The 19,364-nt window shown below is 41.1% G+C and overlaps 1 protein-coding gene across 5 annotated transcripts in view; it reads left to right on the forward strand.

Annotated features, from left to right (window-relative positions):
- The window catches only part of LOC139411483 (DNA-binding protein RFX7-like), a 39,283-nt gene that overhangs the window by 3,053 nt on the left and 16,866 nt on the right, over positions 1-19,364 (forward strand). For 4 of the 5 annotated variants that reach the window (XM_071157915.1, XM_071157917.1, XM_071157916.1 and 1 more), the window contains exon 2: positions 11,956-11,989. In XM_071157915.1, the coding sequence (XP_071014016.1) occupies positions 11,956-11,989 (34 nt within the window). Of the gene's footprint in view, positions 1-11,421; positions 11,484-11,955; positions 11,990-19,364 lie in introns of those variants that run through there. The other variant, XM_071157919.1, reaches the window with a different exon arrangement.

The following is a 19,364-nucleotide window of genomic DNA, read 5'->3' on the forward strand; positions in this document are numbered from 1 at the left end:
ATCATTAAGTCCTTTAGGAAATAATGTCTGGAGGGTGAAAATCCAAAAACATCCCCTTCTACTCAGAGTATTATTGATATCACCCACCCTGTCTGATATCTTAGCTTTCTCTATGCCACAAAATCTAAAGGTAGAAATATCATGCTTCTGGTCATTGAAATATTTAATATATAATATTATATATAATATTTAATATTGCTGAAATTATTTGCCTTCTGTAAGTTTAAGAAATATTGCCTAGTGACTTGTCTTTCTGTTTCAAAAACCCATACATGTTTAAAATGTGTCATTCTGTAACAAAATCTATAACATAATGACTGAAAAAGCAATAACAGAATGACTGCGATTGCATTGGATAAAATGGGAAATGATACCACAGTTGGTTCACCTGCTACTATCCTTCCACTGGCATACTGTCATGTTCAGCTCATAATTGTGAAAATTCTGGACGACCTCTCTCTCTCCAGTTAATGTCATCTCTCCCTGCTCTTACTGACACCTACCTATGAGCCCCCTCTGTTTCCATTTACTGTAACCAGCGTCCTCAATCACTGAGCACCAGACATGCATGGACATTGAAAAGTAGTTGAATTTTAGACATCTGTTTCACAAGTTTAGACAGCACATTGCAGTACAGTAAAGAGAAGTTGAGTCTATATCAGCACAATACAGCACTGTACAGTAGAGTAAAGCACACTAGAGTACAGTATAATGCACTGAACGCCACTCTGCTGTACTTTACTGTGCTCTACTATGATGTCCAAACTTGATTAGTTCAGATTGGGTCTTGTCCGTACTAGAGGTCGACCGATTAATCGGAATGGCCGATTTCAAGTTTTCATAACAATCGGTAATCGGTATTTTTGGACACGGATATATATAAAAAATAAATATATTTTTAAACACCTTCATTTAATTAGACAAGTCCGTTAAGAACACATTCTTATTTTCAATGACGGCCTAGGAACGGTGGGTTAACTGCCTTGTTCAGGGGCAGAACAACATATTTTTACCTTGTCAGCTCGGGGATTTGTTTTTGCAACCTTCCGGTTACTAGTCCAACGCTCTAACCACCTGCCTTACATTGCACTCCACGAGGAGCCTGCGTAGCAGGCTGACTACCTGTTACACGAGGGCAGCAAGAAGCCAAGGTAAGTTGCTTGATAGCATTAAACTTATCTTATAAAAAAACAATCAATCTTAACATAATCACTAGTTAACTACACATGGTTGATGATATTACTAGTTTATGTAGCGTGTCCTGCGTTGCATATAATCGATGTGGTATCTGTTAATTTCTCATTGAATCACAGCCTACTTCGACAAACGGGTGATGTTTTAACAAGCACTGTCGTTTCACCAATGTACCTAACCATAAACATCAATGCCTTTCTTTAAAATCAATACACAAGTATATATTTTTAAACCTGCATATTTAGTTCATATTGCCTGCTAACATGAATTTCTTATAACTAGGGAAATTGTTTCATTTCTCTTGCGTTCCTTGCAAGCAGTCAGGGTATATGCAGCAGTTTGGGTCGCCTGGCTCATTGCGAACTGTGTGAAGTCCATTTATTCCTAACAAAGGCTGTAATTAATTTGCCAGGCTTGTACATAATTATGACATAATATTGAAGGTTGTACAATGTAACAGCAATATTTAGACTTAGGGATGCCATCCGTTCGATAAAATACGGAACGGTTCCGTATTTCACTGAAAGAACAAACTTTTGTTTCCGAATTCGACCATTTTAATGACCAAAGGCTCGTATTTCTGTGTGTTATTATGTTATAATTAAGTCTATGATTTGATAGAGCAGTCTGACAGAGCGATGGTAGGAACCAGCAGGCTCGTAAGCATTCATTCAAACAGCACTTTCGTGCGTTTTGCTAGCAGCTCTTCGCAATATTTCAAGCATTGCACTGTTTATGACTTCAAGCCTATCAACTCTCGAGATGAGGCTGGTGTAACCGAAGTGAAATGGCTAGCTAGTTAGTGCGCGCTAATAGCGTTTCAAATGTCACTCGCTCTGAGCCTTCTAGTAGTTGTTCCCCTTGCTCTGCATGGGTAACGCTGCTTCGATGGTGGCTGTTGTCGTTGTGTTGCTGGTTCGAGCCCAGGGAGGAGCGAGGAGAGGGACGGAAGCTATACTGTTACACTGGCAATACTAAAGTGCCTATAAGAACATCCAATAGTCAAAGGTTAATGAAATACAAATGGTATAGAGGGAAATAGTCCTATTCCTATAATAACTAAAACTTCTTACCTGGGAATATTGAAGACTCATGTTAAACGGAACCACCAGCTTTCATATGTTCTCATGTTCTGAGCAAGGAACTGAAACGTTAGCTTTATTACATAGCACATATTGCACTTTTACTTTCTTCTCCTACACTTTGTTTTTGCATTATTTAAACCAAATTGAACATGTTTCATTATTTACTTGAGCCTAAATTGATTTTGTTGATGTATTATATTAAATTAAAATAAGTGTTCACTCAGTATTGTTGTAATTGTCATTATTACAAATACAATTTAAAAAATCATCCGATTTAATCGGTATTGGCTTTTTTGGTCCCCCTATAATCGGTTTCGGCGTTGAAAAATCATAATCGGTCGACCTCTAGTTTACATACACTCAATTTGTATTTGGTAGCATTGCCTTTAAATTGTTTAACGTGGGTCAAATGTTTCGGGTAGCTTCCCACAATAAGTTGGGTGAATTTTGGCCCATTCCTCCTGACAAAGCTGGTGTTTGTAGGCCTCCTTGCTCGCACACGCTTTTCAGTTTTTCCCTCAATTTTGATACGGGATTGAGGTCAGGGCTTTGTGATGACCACTCCAATACCTAGACTTTGTTGTCCTTAAGCCATTTTGCCACAACTTTGGAAGTATGCTTGGGGTCATTGTCACAAATGGGTAAGACCCATTTGCGACCAAGCTTTAACTTCCTGACTGATGTCTTGAGATGTTGCTTAAATATATCCACATAATTTTCCTGTGCAAAATGGCTTAAGGACAACAAAGTCAAGATGTTGGAGTGGCCATCACAAAGCCCTGACCTCAATCCTCTAGAAAATGTTTGGGCAGAACTGCGAAAGCGTGTGCGAGCAAGGAGGCCTACAATCCTGACTCAGTTACACCAGCTCTGTCAGGAGGAAAGTGCCAAAATTCACCCAACTTATTGTGAGAAGCTTGTGGAAGGCTACCTGAAACGTTTGACCCAAGTTAAACAATTAATGCAATTCTACCAAATACTGAGTGTATGTAAACTTCTGACCCACTGAGAATGTGATGAAAGAAATAAAAGCTGAATTATGTCATTCTCTCTACTATTATTCTGACATTTCACATTCTTAAAATAAATTGATGATCCTAACTGACCTAAGACAGGGAATGTTTACTAGGATTAAATGTCAGGAATTGTGAAGAACTGAGTTTAAATGTATTTGGCTAAGGTGTATGTAAACTTCCGACTTCAACTGTACATATCGTCGGTGAATCGTTACATTCCTAAAAATTATGCATTTCTGTATAGTACAAATCAGGGACCCAGATGTCATTCTGTTATTAGGTGTTAATCCACTTCACATCAAAGTTGAAACTTCATTATTTCTGCTGTCATTTGAATTGTAAATCAGAGTAGATTAAGAGTTTTTGGAGAACTTGGTCACGAAAACTGAGAGATTTTACTGTCATTCTGTTGTAAAGTTTTCTATCTCTACTGTTCTTCAAGTAAATGCGTTTTTGTAACATTGTCAGTGGACATTGTGGAATATAGTAGTTCTTGTGCATAGATTTTTGTGGTTTGTTTATTAACTTTGCAATCAATGTTTGTTCTTTGGCATGCATATTAAGGTGAAAAATCTGTCTTGGCATCATTCTGTTACCATGGAATTGCCCTAATGTTACCTACAGGTTGCCGTCCTGAATGGTGCATATTACACTTGACTGGGTGAGTACAGCTAAATGTTAGTACAGCCTGAGTGATAGATGATACCTATGATCTACATTTGCAGATCTGGCACAAAAGTAAATGCTGCCTCCTTGGAAAAGATCTGTCCTTGGCTTGGTTCTGGTGGTGCTGGACTGCCCTTTGGAAAGTTACGATGAGAGCTTTGCATGTCTCTCGAGTCAGTGGGAGACTGAGGATTGATTTGGCAGTTGATGTCAACGTTGTAAACAGAATTCCCCATGGTGTTGGTGGGGTTATGATATGGGCAGGCGGTGCACAATTGGCCCAGCTTCGTCCGGATTAGCGGAGGGTTTGGCCGCCAGGGATGTCCTTGTCCCATCGCGCACTAGCAATTCCTGTGGCGGGCCGGGCGTAATGCACGCTGACACTGTCGCCAGGTGTACGGTGTTTCCTCCGACACATTGGTGATCTGGCTTCCGGGTTAAGTGGGCATTGTGTCAAGAAGCAGTGCGGCTTGGTTGGGTTGTGTTTCGGAGTACGCACTGCTCTCGAACTTCGCCTCCCCAGTCCGTACGGGAGTGGAAGCGACGAGACAAGACTGTATCTACCAATTGGATACCATGAAATTGGAGAGAAAAAGGGGTTAAAAAAGTGTTGGTCCTATGAAACAAAAGATCCCAGAAATGTTCAAGACTCACAAAAAGCTTGTTTCTCTGAAATGTTATGCACAAATGTATTTCCCAGTTAGTGCACCTTGTGCTGGGGACAATAAAAGGCCACCTAAATGTGCAGTTTTGTCACACAACACAATGCCACAGATGTCTCAAGTTTTGAGGGAGTGTGCAATTGGCATGGTGACTTCAGGAATGTCCACCAGAGCTGTTTCCAGATAATTTAATTATAATTTTTCTACCATAAGCAGCCTCCAACATCGTTTTAGAGAATTTTGCAGTACGTCCAACTGGCCTCACAACCGCAGACCACATGTGTGGGCAAGCGGTTTTCTGATGTCAACGTTGTAAACAGAATTCCCCATGGTGGCGGTGGAGTTATGGTATGGGCAGGCATAAGCTACGGACAACGAACACAATTGCATTTTATCGATGGCAATTTAAATGCATTGAGATACAGTGACGAGAGCTAGAGCTGCTTGCTTTTTCATGACTCTTCTTCTTTTTGGCTAGAAATACAAAATCTTAGGAGAGAGTGAGATTTGAATATGCAAATGTTTCCTTGTGAACCAGTAGAGGGTGTTGTCTGAGTAACACGGAACCCAAACCGGCTATGCTCGTGCGCAAATGTATTTTGTCCCCCCACCCCAAACACGATCACGGCACGCAGGTTCAAATATGAAAACAAACTCTGAACCAATTACATTAATATGGGGACAGGTCGAAAAGCATTAAACCTTTATGGCAATTTAGCTAGCTAGCTTGCACTTGCTAAATAATTTGTTCTATTTAGCTAGCTTGCTGTTGCGAGCTAATTTGTCCTGGGATATACAGTGCCTTGCGAAAGTATTCGGCCCCCTTGAACTTTGCGACCTTTTGCCACATTTCAGGCTTCAAACATAAAGATATAAAACTGTATTTTTTTGTGAAGAATCAACAACAAGTGGGACACAATCATGAAGTGGAATGACATTTATTGGATATTTCAAACTTTTTTAACAAATCAAAAACTGAAAAATTGGGCGTGCAAAATTATTCAGCCCCCTTAAGTTAATACTTTGTAGCGCCACCTTTTGCTGCGATTACAGCTGTAAGTCGCTTGGGGTATGTCTCTATCAGTTTTGCACATCGAGAGACTGAACATTTTGGTTAGCCCTTAATTTCAATTAAACTAACAAATAAAGGAGGAAATTTAGTTATGTGGTGAGGACCCCTTAATGGATTAATTCCCACCAAGCATGATAAGATACTGTTTCTTTTCCCCCTCGTTCTCACCTTCCTCTCAAGGAACTTTTGGAATTCAGTTTAGAATTGGTTTGTGCTTGGAGCGAATCTGATACAAACCTGCGACGCAACAGAACAAGCATTGTGGCTTGATTTCTGTGAACACATCACATTATTTGAAGATTAGATAGGCCTGTAAATTCAAAGGCAACAGAAGAACACTTAACAAATGTCAGGAATGTCATTTGAAAATGTGTTACGGGTCATTTTTTGTTTCTGGCTCTGTGCTTGAAGGACATTTTATTAGTTTATTTTAAGTGACATTGAAGGGAGGTAAGCCTACTATCTAGAGAAGTTGTTTTTTCTTTCGTTTTGTGTGTATGCCATGTCCTGATACACACACTCTACCCTTTCCTCGTTGTTGAACTTGTTAAAAAATGTATGCAGTTTTGTTAGGGCTGTCCCCGACTAAAAAAAATCTTCATCGGCCGAGAGTCGTCTGTTCTTTCGACCAGTCATTTCTGACTGAAAATTTCTGTTACTGAAATCCCTAATTTGTTTAGGGAAACATTCCCTTTTCCCTTAACCCTTGCTATCTTTACATGATACATGTATGCATCACAATACATAGACCAATAGGGCCTGATCTATAGCATATCATCACATCAATAAATTGGTTGTAGCAAACTCCGATCACCATAACACATATGGCAGCAAAATGGATGCAGAGGACATGACAAACTCTAAACGGGGGAATGTTTATTTACTGGTTGCTCGGGAGGTAAAGGGGAAATCAGATGTGTGGAATACATTTTGACTAGTTGTGGAAAATACTGGAGATCAAGAGACGCCACTAAATAAATTCTAAGCATAGCCGAGAGTATGTTGTAATGTTAGATTTTTTTGTAAAGCCTTTTATTACAGTAAAGACTAAAAACAGTCACATGCGTTTGTGAATGCAATTGCCGAAATTGAATGTTTTATTTTCAAGGGTTGCTTTGTTTTATTTTATAACTAAAATGCTTGATTGCATTTCAAATCATGAATGACTCGTATGCTGTGTGATGACATTAATGATTGATACAGTAGCCTATACACAGTGCATTCGGAAAGTATTCAGACCCCTTGACTTCCACATTTTTGTTACGTGACAGCCTTATTCTAAAATGAATTCAATTGAGGGGGAAAAAAACAATCTACACAATACCCCATAATGACAAAGCGAAAATACATTTCGCAAATGTATTAAAAACACAAAACTGATCACAAGTATTCAGACCCTTTACTTTGTTGAAGCACCTTTGGCGGTGATAACAGCCTTGAGTCTTCTTAGGTATGCCGCTACAAGCTTGGCACACCTGTATTTGGGGAGTTTCTCCCATTCTTCTCGCAGATCCTCTCACGCTCTGTCAAGTTGGATGGGGAGCGTCACTGCACAGCTATTTTCAGGTCTCTCCAGAGCTGTTCGTTCTGATTCATTTCCGTGCTCTGGGTGGGCCACTCAAGGATATTCATAGATTTGTCCCAAAGCCACCGCTGCGTTGTCTTGGCTGTGTGCTTAGGGCCGTTGTCCTGTTGGAAGGTGAACCTTCGCCACAGGCTGAGGTCCTGAGAGCTCTGGAGCAGGTTTTCATTAAGGATCTCTCAGCACTTTGCTCCGTTAATCTTGCCCTCGATCCTGACTAGTCTCCCAGTCCCTGCCGCTGAAAAAAGTAATAAGTATTATTATTTGTATTTATTTTTTATAAATATAACATTTTATTTAACTGGGAAGAGTCTTGGTGGTTACAAACATCTTCCATTTAAGAATTGATGGAGTCTACTGTGTTCTTGGAACTTCAATGCTGCAGAAATGTTTTGGTACCCTTCCCAGATCTGTGCCTCAACACAATCCTGTCTCGGAGCTCTACGGACAATTCCTTCGACCTCATGGCTTGGTTTTTGCTCTGACATGCACTGTCAACTGTGTGACCTTTTATAAAGACAGGTGTGCGCCTTTTTCAAATCATGTCCAATCAATTGAATTTTCCAATCAAGTTGTAGAAACATCTCAAGGATGATCAATGGAAACAGGATGCACTTGAGCTCAATTTAGTCTCGTATAGCAAAAGGTCTGAATACTTATGTAAATAAGGTAATACTGTTTTTTAAATTTTTTTATATAAATTAGCAACATTTTCTAAAACTGTTTGCTTTGTCATAATGGGGTGTTGTGTGTAGATTGAGGAAAACAATTGAATCAATTTCAGAATAAGGCTGTAACGTAGCAAATTGTGAAAAGTCTGCGGTCTGAATACTTTCCGAATGCACTGTAAGTATTTAAACAGGCCTAAGTAAGTTACGGTATTAAGACTAAATGGGATGCTCTCTTAGGCCTAGAGCGCGATCAATGGTGGTTCTACAAGGCTGCATTCTAATGATAATAACATTACTTATTATTATAATGATCATCATAATAGTAATAATAATGAGATCAAGAAAAGGAGGGTTATTATAATTTATCTGAAAATGTAATTATAAGTAATACCATAGATGCCGTTCTAACAAAAATAAAAGTGTAAAGCCTTTACTACAGGATAGCAAATATTTTAAAAATATATATTTAAGTCCAATTTGTGAAATGGTCTATCTAATTATCCGACATGGTTGTGGTTGCGTGATGCTTGGTGCTCACGGAATCAGTAGGCTATTAAACAAACACTCAAATAGGCAACAGAAGCAGGATTTCTTATTTCTATAGATTATATATGGATGAATTTATAAAGCCAGGCACATTTTAACAGTTAGGCTATTGATTATAGACCTAATTAGGTTGGGGTTTATTAATGTTGCACCATTGTCTTTAACCATATACAATTTCAGTAGCACATGTTTTAGAGTGATGGACTGTTACGGCCTGCACAATGGATTAGTCCACTCAGACGCGCAAATCAGACAGTTGTCTTGTACACCATGGTTTTAGTGTTTGCTACTGCTCGACTAAAGACATTTTGGTCGACCAACAGCATGTCGACTAAATGAGGTCAGCCATAATTCTTCCTAATTAATGCAGTTGGGAGACCCACAACATTCCTATGCTTGGGAGTATTTGCACACTAACAAGGTGCCAGTTAAAAGGGAGGAAGGTGTGTAGAAGATTATGCTTTCAGCACCCGATGGCTTGTACATGTATATATATTTATATTTATATTTATATTTTTTAATAGAGCTGTACACTGACAATCAGTTAAGCCCGTACTCACTGAGTTTTCACCAGCCATGAGACTGTCTGTGTCCTGAAAAAACCTCTGTGTGGGTAAATGGTGACTTTCAACGTTTGACTGACTGGAGTGGAGCTAGGTCTCGTCTTTGGTGGTAGCTATATTTAACAGTTGACCTACTGTCTTTAAATCTTTGAAAGTTATGTTAGATCTGATTCATAGGCCAGTTGTTATGAACTTTAACTCCCAGTTGTGCTATTCAGTTGAAACTCTGAACTGTAGTGGACTGTATCTGCTCCACACTCAATTTGGTGGCTGTTCTGATGGTATGTCAGGCTTCAGTTTAAGATTCACCATCACCACTCTAGTGGAAGATTATGAGATCCGAGAGGTTCAACAGGGTTGGATGTCTGCTCGCCGTTGGAGGGTTTACCCACGTTGATAATTCAGAATAGCACAGCTTTCATACTCCAGCCTTCCCCAGTGTCAGGCCACTGTCTGCGGTTGCTGAGGTTTAGAGGTGAATGTCAGGCAATCCTCTTTCTCCCTGAAGCAGCCATATTGAGGCAAGATGGTGGACAGTGAGCAGCCAGGGCTGCCCCTTACTGGCGGCCCTGACTGTTGTTTACGTTCAGTAGGGGGAGTGCAAGAGGGGCCAGCTGGGGGGGGGGGACACAAACAGTCTGCTCTGCTGCCTTTGGTAATCAGGGTGCTTTTCAGGAAAAAATGATAGACACAGTCCCTATTAATGTAACATTTTAGGTTTAGTGTTTATTATTTCATATCATATTACCAGTAATGGTTTTAGAATGTTGATTTGTGTTTTGACTTTTATTAAAAGGCTGAAATAAGACCCGTTGTGTGGTAGATGTAGGCACATTAGTTCATTCAAGGATTTCTGAACTGGGTAGCTACGTGTAATTCAAAACACGCAGCAGTTAGCTGCTTAGTGCAGAAAGGTTGTTGTGAGAGACAAAATCCTGCAAATATATACAATCAATCATGTAAATCTCAAGCTGTGGTGTTTGGTGCATGCCACTAAAATAATTAGATCAGACATGTTGAAGTTTACCTAGTGCAACTTGGATATAGATGAATTAGGCCAACATAGGCAGGGTGAGTGGGTTCATCATTCAGAGCTGCGCTAGTCTACTGCCAGCCCAGGGTTCAACAGGATGTGTTTAGAAACCAGACTTCCTCAGTCTCAACGTACATTTATTGCATAGTAATGGGTCCATGTTTCACATGAAAATCACCAAACTCAGAATTTAGGGACAGGAAAGGATGGCTGTTCTATAGGAACACAAACTCAGACTCTGACCCACAGGAATTTTTTATTTTATTTATAATAATGTCAGAGGAATCTGTGCCATTGTTACACTGCAGGTTGATTTACCCCTAAACCCCCTTTGTAATGCCAGTCATCAACATTATTGTGTACCCTGCCAAGTGAGGTTCTACTCCAGACTAAGTGATTCTAGGCAGAGCTTGTTAAGTCATACTCAGGCTCTGTATGACCAGAATTTGGGGTATAATTGCTGCAGAACATTTAAAACTGGAGTAATGTGCAGTAAGGAGCTGGCAGGGAGAATCTAAATCCTGTCTTCCCCTTTCCCAATCCCCTCCCAGCTCCCCACAGCAACAGTGACTTAACGAGGCGCTCTCTCGGTACCTGCCTGGCCTTACCTAGAAACAGCTTAATGAGAGGAACCTGGCAGACCTGCTTATTATCAACACTGAGAAATCCTGGCATCACCTAGTAACAGTCCATTAAAGCTTACTTTCTCTGTCACCACTAATAACAGTCTCCTGATTCTGCCCTGCCCTGAGTAACCTAGTAACAGCCCCTCAGTCTGACCTGGCCCCATATCACACAGCAACAACCTGACATCTGAACCTAACCTTTACTTTTACTTAACAAGTAAGTAAGTCCTAGGTTCTGCCCCTTCATTGTAGTAGATGATCAAATAGGACCAGCCTGCCTCATTATGACCAGTTCTTGCATTGATTCTTAGTAGTATGAGAGGCCATTGCATGAGAGCCAATTTACCATCTCCTACTATGTTGTCCAGGTAAACTGACTTGAATGTGGGCTGAGCCACACAGAGAGGGATTTACCATGTGGTTCATTTGGAGAAGTGTCATGGACCACGCACCTCTTGAGCTGCAGAATGTGTAGTCACACACACACACACTGAGTGATAATTTTTACAATTTGGCATCTCTCAACCTTTTGAGTTGTGTTGTGGTTCACACCAATATCTTGGCCTTGCCTCACGTGATATTTCTGAAGGCTATGGAGAGGAAATTGGGTCAATTCAGGCTATGGGTGTAGATGTGTGTTGTTTTTGAGTGGGCGGACTCAGCAAGGGGCCACGATAATCTCTGACTGTAAAGCATTAGCAGCCTCTTCGCTCACTTCACTGTGAGGAACTGTAGCAGGCTGTCTGAACGATTGTAACCAACAGTCAGTGAGTCCGTTTTCTCTATTTGATTTTAACTGCCTGTCTGAGAGAGCTTGTCTGTCTCTTTATAGGTCCATTGACTAATATGCTGTGGGATGAATTAATGATAGGTTGACTTTCTTTTCTGTGTTTCTAGCTGTATGACATTGCCTTGAGGTCAAGTCAGATCTTACGGTACTTATTTATATGGATTAGGCCCGGGTACTGGATTGAAGTCCCCTCAATGACTGTCAAGGACTTTCTGAGGGAGGTGTTATTAATAGGCATTGAGTGCTATAGGACATTTATGTAGTGTCTGTATCCATTTTTACATAAGACAACATGTTCCTGGGATATATTGGTTATGACCAGGGAGAAGCGGGTGGGAGGGTTGTCTCATGCCTTAGGTTACAATGATTTATTAATAAATCCGGTTTATGCATGGTGCTCACGTTATACTTTTCATACTAATTTGTCCTATGTTTCTCTTTTTTTTCAGTAAATCTGTACAGTCAAAGGTGGACAATATTTTGGTGAGTTTTCCTTGTCATAAAGCCTTTAACCACAATGTATGCACTGTTCACAATTCTTATACTTTAAGGTTGGTTTTTGACTTAAGGTAAGCATAAGGTAAGGTCAATTTTAGGTGTCTGAAATGTAATCTCTGTGCTTTTCTCACCTCCTCGCCAGTGTTGTGAGACTGTTAGAGGATGAAGAGAAGCAGCATTGCCATCTACTCTGAATGTAGTATTTAAACAGGTGGTCTTATGTTTGACTTATTTATACCACACTTGATGTCAGAGCTGAAAGTAGCCCTGTTATGAAACAGCTATTGCTGACAAAATACTGCTCTGTCCTGTTGAATGATCTCACTGAAACTCCACTAACCCATTTAATCTTACTTCATGAGTCCTATAGTTATACTACACAGTATTTGGCTCGTAATGGTCTCCAGAAGATGGGATGAAATGATTTACATCTGTGTTTGGTGTTGTAACCAAACCAGTGGTCATGTCTCTTTGTCATCACCTCATCTTTTTAGCCCTTTGTGTTTTTGCTCATAGGTTCTGGCCTTCAACTGAAATTCAGTCAACCACGGTGTGATTGAACATACATTATCATCTAAAACCCACCTTGACATACTTGAACATAACTCAGTCAAACTTTCACACAAATCTCCTATTGACATCTGCAGCACATGGCTTACCTGAAAGTTCAATATGTTTACGTGTGTTCACGTGAGGATTTAGCCTATGTACTGTAATGGACCAAGTATAGAAATATTTTGCATGTCAATAGAGATGGGAGCTATACAACACTAAGGTAAGATCCAGTGCATTGCCGGCAGGAGACTGAGCAGAGGTCAAGGCTACACTCTAGTTACTCTGGGAAACCTGTCAATACTGCAGGATGAGCTTCAGCTTGTCAGAGGTGTATCTTACCAACAGGTATGTTGAGGATAGACGGCTAGACCTGTCAAAGCAATCAAATCACCCACCACCACTGCTACATTGTAGCCTGCGTTTTGCACTCAGGCTACACATACAGTGGGGCAAAAAAGTATTTATTCAGCCACCAATTGTGCAAGTTCTCCCACTTAAAAAGATGAGAGGCCTGTAATTTTTATCATAGGTACACTTCAACTATGACAGACAAAATGAGAGAGAAAAAAATCCAGAAAATCACATTGTAGGACTTTTAATGAATTTATTTGCAAATTATGGTGATTGCAAATTATTGTAATTCTTTTTTTGAAATTTACAATTGGGTAACTTGGTGATCCAAGCTGATTGTTATTAAAGCATCACTTGTTAATGCTTCAATACACTTCCTGAGCTAAGTCTGATGCGCTAAGTGTGTGTGTGTACGTGTGAGTGTGCGTTCCTGCGCACTTGTGTGTGTGGCATTTGAATGAAGGGAGATCTCAGCTGAACTGGGCCCAAGGGTGTTTGAAGTAGTATTATGTTTCAGAGCCACCTTGGTCTGTATATTCTGAATGTGACAGGATTAGCAATAAGACCCATGACATACCTCCCTGCGGATGCCTTGTTCGCCTCTATCTGAATGTCTGTTAAGATGGGGAATCACTGAGGACATTTATCCCCAAGCCACCTCACCCTATCCTATGATTTCACTGAGCTGTGTAAAGACAAAATAGTTGAAGTGTACCTATGATGAAAATTACAGGCCTCTCTTATCTTTTTAAGTGGGAGAACTTGCACAATTGGTGGCTGACTAAATACTTTTTTGCCCCACTGTATAAGGAGGTCAACGGGTGTTTGTCCTCATTGACCTGTCTTGCCTCTCTCTCCTCAGTGAAAGGGGACCCCAATCCCAGTGGTTAAAGTCCTGTCTCGTGTAATGTTAAGTGCAGAATCCAGAATCCCTGGAGCCCTAAAGTGTCACACAAGTCTCCATGTTCATGGCAGATGCCAGAGTCGGCAATACACGCATGAGTTCCCGTGCTCCAGTCTGCTCCCGTGCTCCAGTCTGCTCCCGTGCTCCAGTCTGCTCCCGTGCTCCAGTCTGCTCCCGTGCTCCAGTCTGCTCCCGTGCTCCAGTCTTCTCCCGTGCTCCAGTCTTCTCCCGTGCTCCAGTCTTCTCCCGTGCTCCAGTCAGCTCCCGTGCTCCAGTCAGCTCCCGTGCTCCAGTCAGCTCCCGTGCTCCAGTCAGCTCCCGTGCTCCAGTCAGCTCCCGTGCTCCAGTCAGCTCCCGTGCTCCAGTCAGCTCCAGTCTGCTCCAATGCTCCAGTCAGCTCCAGTCTGCTCCAATGCTCCAGTCAGCTCCAGTCTGCTCCCGTGCTCCAGTCAGCTTTACGGCGCTAAATGTTGCGATCTCACATGCCACCTTGCATCAGTTACGCTCATTAAAGGTTAATGCCTTCAGTTGTATTCCACATGGGTCTTGTGTTTTTCAATTCCGACAGACTTTGTTTTCTTTGCCTCTTAAGGATTTCTAGAGGACATGGGAAAGCACTAGCGTCTAATATTAACCGCTCTCTCTCCCTCTGTTTTCATTTACAGACTTTGAATGTGTCAGCGGTGGTGATAAGTAGAACACACATCAATAATGAAACTTGTGTTGATACACTGTGGTTGTTTCCTGCCTCAGACTGTGTCTTATGGAGATGTGAGAGTGGTCTCTGGGGAGAGGTGGGCGTTTTTAGTCTTTCAGTGGAGTAACCCATCTCTGTGTGTGTTGAATCACTAATGCCCAGCCCACGCTCCACTATTAATGTCTTAGTAATATATATAGTCTTCTACCATCAGGGTCTGCATGATGCATCTCTTTCTGGTGTCTGGCCTCATATCGAACTGGTTCTGTTCAGATGTCCTCAGCTGCCCTTTGTGTGAATATTCATTCACTGTAGAGCTTTGGGTTCAGTTGGAAGACTGAGGTTAATGGTTCTTGTGATGTGAGAGAGAGGTCATCTGCCAGGTGGTTGAGACAAAGTAGATCATGTACAGTAGCAAGCCAATGTAACCAGAGGCTTAACCCGTTAATTACCATTTTATCTCCCTGTGTGTTATCGTTTCCTCTAATAGCTTTCAATTTCTCTGAGCCTCAACACAACCAATCAGGGTTCCTCTCACGTCTAGCTCATTCTCCTAGATGGTATCAGACTCGGTAATAAAGTTGTCGGGTTGACGCCATAGCTCAGTTTTGCCGACACATAGCATAGCTAGTTGTGTAACTGCCATTTATGAACTTGTCTTTCACCCAACAAAAAGCTATAGTGTTGTTGTTGGCGTGAGAATACAACCAGGCTATAATTGTTCTGTTGATGTTGCTGGTACCGAGGGGACTGATATATGATTATGGATGGTGGTGGATGGGTATTTAACCTTGGCCTTGTGAAGGTGCAGGGGAGTGTAGACTGTCTGCTGACACTGACTCATTTAGGATTGTCATCCAAGTGTGGACCCTTGCCCTGCGAAGGGTGCTGTTTGCTGTAGTTTGTTGGGTCTTCTGACCCAGGCCAGTCAAAGTACAAATGGACTTCAGAGATGTAAGGTCTGTAGGTGGCTGATGTTGAATGACTGCAGAAGTGGGGCTGGGTAATATATGGAATTAATTTGAATGTATGTTTTAGCGCATGTTTTTATGAGCATTTCTTTTTGGTCTCGTCTCCTTCGATCCTTCAGTGCTGTGTACACTGCACCTTCACACTCGCCAGAGACACCAAGCCCCTCCCCCTGCCACTCACAACAACAAAGCCGAAAGATCACTTAAACCTCTCTGACAAGCAGTTTCAACTTGCTATTTGCATTTTAGGTTTGGTCCAACAGAATTGATAGATTTCCCCTTCTAACGATAACCTTTTTATGTCTCAACTCCCAAAATTTAGAACAGAGCAGACCCTACTAAAACGAGAGTCTCAATGAACATGATTGTGGAAAATGTATGCTCAGTTTCTGTCGTGCGAGACATTGCGGTACCACCTACTGCTAGCAGCATTTTAGTCACATACTGTTATGTGCTAGATGTCTAGTCTGGGTTTTAAAAATGTTCAATGAGCATGAAAATACACATTTATATAAGGAACTGGCAACCCGTTCTCATTCTGAGAGATAAGCATCTTATCCAGGTAGGCCACTTGATTTTAACATCTAAACAAAGTGAACACAGTCGTTCAAACAGTTGGAGACGGACCGGAGGGTGTATTCATAACAGTTCAACTGTTCTACCTTGTTAGCAAGCAAATAGATCCAATTACTCTAGACTTTAAATATAAAGATTAGCTGGCTACAATCTCAAGCACGTAGGCTTGTGCTTGAGATTGTTTATGAGACGTGTTAATTTTCTATAATGCCTGCTACCAGAATTTGGTCATTATGAGTGGATGTGCATGGTTCTGGTTACATTTGTAACAAAATTGGCATTTTCATAGACTTGAAATCCAGATCAGTGATTATTGCAAAAAAAAAAGGTAAAACTATTTTAATCAAATAATTCAATTATTAGTGGGTCTTATGGTTGTGGAAGGCTTAGATTTAGCCTAGATGTAATTTTACAAGCCCAGAATTCATTAGATTATTCCTGACTGTTTGAAATGCAAGGTATTTTACCTTTTTAATTGTACATCAAAGCTTATTTAGATAAAACAAATAAATAGAGACATATATTGTGAATCGCCCATAATCGAGAAGATTTTTAGGCCATATCGGCCAGCCCAATACAGAAAAGACAGGTCCTCTTCCCAAAGCCTGCCTAGCTACGACATAATTATTTCAATCACTATCACTTGCATGATGGGATAAAACTTTGATACTGAACTAATTACCAGCGGTAATGAAAGTAGACCATTGCCAACAGTGAGGGATCTTGTACTTCCAAGCAGTGATGACTACTGGTATCCATATTTCATTTTTTAAATCTACCTTTATTTAACCAGGCAAGTCAGTTAAGAACAAATTCTTATTTTCAATAACGGCCTAGGAACAGGGGGTTAACTGCCTTGTTCAGGGGCAGAAGGGCAGATTTTTACCGTGTCAACTCTGGGTTTCGATCTTGCAACCTTTCGGTTACTAGTCCAACACTCTAACCAGGCTACCTGCCGCCCCAAAGAGTTGGGTAGGTTACTTTCTAAATGTAATCCGTTAGTTACTAGTTACCTGTCCAAAGTTGTAATTAGTAACGTAACTTTTGGATTACCCAAACTCAGTAATATAATCTGATTCCATTCCGTTTAAGATTACTTTCCCCTTAAGAGGCATTAGAAGAAGACTAAAATGTTGTTACCAATTGAACGACATCTATTGCAGGATAAATCAATGTTAAAGTTTACATAGCTGGCCATATATGGATGTTAAATTTTACTCTATGGGTTGGTTATGAAGGCTTCTTCTAACCCATCGCTTTCTACTACATATAATAATACGATTAAATTATATCTTTACATTAAAAACCAAAGTCTATCAGAATTCCAGTCATTCCAATAAATGTTATACCCCTTGATCTTCAAGAATAGGACTTGGAAGTATAAATTAACCAAATTGTTTTACCTGAGCATGACCCCAAAACTAAGGAGTTAATAGCCAGCCCTACTCTGTTGTTTATGATTTTGTCATCATGGAGAACTGATTGGGCTCATTGATTTGAGTTGAAAAAGAAATGCTGTGCTCATGGAATGGCATGCTTTGAGCACTACCGAAGAGAAAAAAAGCCGACTTGTATTCCACAGGCTTGGATCTGCACTGTGCAGCTATTTTTACTCTGTCCTCTGGTTTCAAAAACAATGATTGATAATCAGCTTAAACTTCTTGAATTCAACCGTTATTGGGTTCAAATACATATTTTAATATTTGAACAGCCATCCACAACAACCACAATCCATAAGGCACAAATGGCTAAATGTGAGAGTAGCAGTGTAATTCACATCAATACGCTATGTAGATATCAATATCCGTATTGCCGTAGACTAAACCACTGCTGTCATCCTTACCTACAAGCGTTTATTCAAGTTGGATAATCGTTGGATGCCGACAGCAGTCGCACCATTGGAAGACAGCTTGGACTGTAGCCCGCAAAAGCCTGTTCCCGCTACTTTTCCGCGATCCATCACACATTTGGCGTGTCATCATGTGGTCTCAGGCTTGTCAGACTCGCTCAGGTGGAACGAACATAAACTTGCACCTTTTTTCAATACTGATTTGAATGTCATTGAGAAAACAAGTGTTTTTTTTTGTTTTGTTTTTCACAAACATCCTTTCTGAATTTAAAAGTAATCCTCTAAGTAATCATCTAGTTTTTTAAAAAGTATCTGTAATCTGATTACAATATTTTTACTGTTAATTTAACGGATTACAGTTAGTTTTTTTTGTAATCCCTTACATCTAACTGATTACATGTAATCAGTTACTCCCCAACCCTGTCCATATAAACATAGTTGAGTTTGTATTGGTCTTTCATTGTAGTCTGGTTTGAGTATTTGAAAAACATGGACTTATCCTTACTTCCACTTTGGAAGTATGCTGTGTGAAGTAGTGGGGCTTGTCTGGCAGCAGCAGGGTGTGATGTCCTGTGCTCCGCCAGTGAAGGACCAATAGTAGTCATGGCTCCTTTGTCTGACAGAGGGTGTGTAACGTAGAGCAGCGTGTCTGTTTACTCTCTTCCACTCCATGAGACTCTCCTTCTAAAAAGGAGAGTCCAGTTGGCTCCACGACGTCTGTCTGTGAGCCATTTTTATTCCCCCCCCCCCCCATCGCTTACGCTGCTCAGTGGCTGATAACTTTAGCCATTGGTGAGCTCCCGTTCCCCTAGCAACAAAGAGGCGAATAGAAAAGACAGAGGGGCGAATGCGTCTATTCTTAGAAACCAATTGAACAGGGTTTGGAGCACTGTGTGTGTGTATGTACGCTGTGGCTATGTTTGATGTGGGCTGCTGACCACTCCGCTAGCAGAGGCCAGTCCAGGGGAAAGGGTTAACGACAAGGGGATTTCAGTTTATCTCAGTCTGCCGGCGCTGTGCACAAACGCCCCCCCCCCAGATCCGACTATGGCTGTCTGGCTCTGTGCACTCATGCCGTCAAGACATGTTTGTCAACATCTCTGTGTTGTGTGTGTGAATGTTTGTCCCCTCCTTGCTATGGCACCCAGAGCTTCTCTTTATGGTCATGTGTTGGGTATTTAACTATTTTTCCATAATGTTGGTGTCAGAGATGCTGCTCTGGACATTCAGGCTGTTTTGGCTGTCCACTGCAGTCCGCACCACAATGTAAAGCACTGGTCTGGTGGTCTGATGTTCCCTAGCGTTGGTGTCCTACAGCAGACACCATTTAAACAAAAGCTTGTTTACGTGAGCTTAACTGCCCGCTCCGCTCTGCTAGCCCCCGGATTAGGTATTCCTCGGATTATTGCTACCTCCGATGACTTCCTCTATGGGGGGTTGGTTGGGTCATTGAAATG

This window comes from Oncorhynchus clarkii, chromosome 6 (genome assembly GCF_045791955.1).
Source record: "Oncorhynchus clarkii lewisi isolate Uvic-CL-2024 chromosome 6, UVic_Ocla_1.0, whole genome shotgun sequence".
NCBI lineage: Eukaryota > Metazoa > Chordata > Actinopteri > Salmoniformes > Salmonidae > Oncorhynchus > Oncorhynchus clarkii.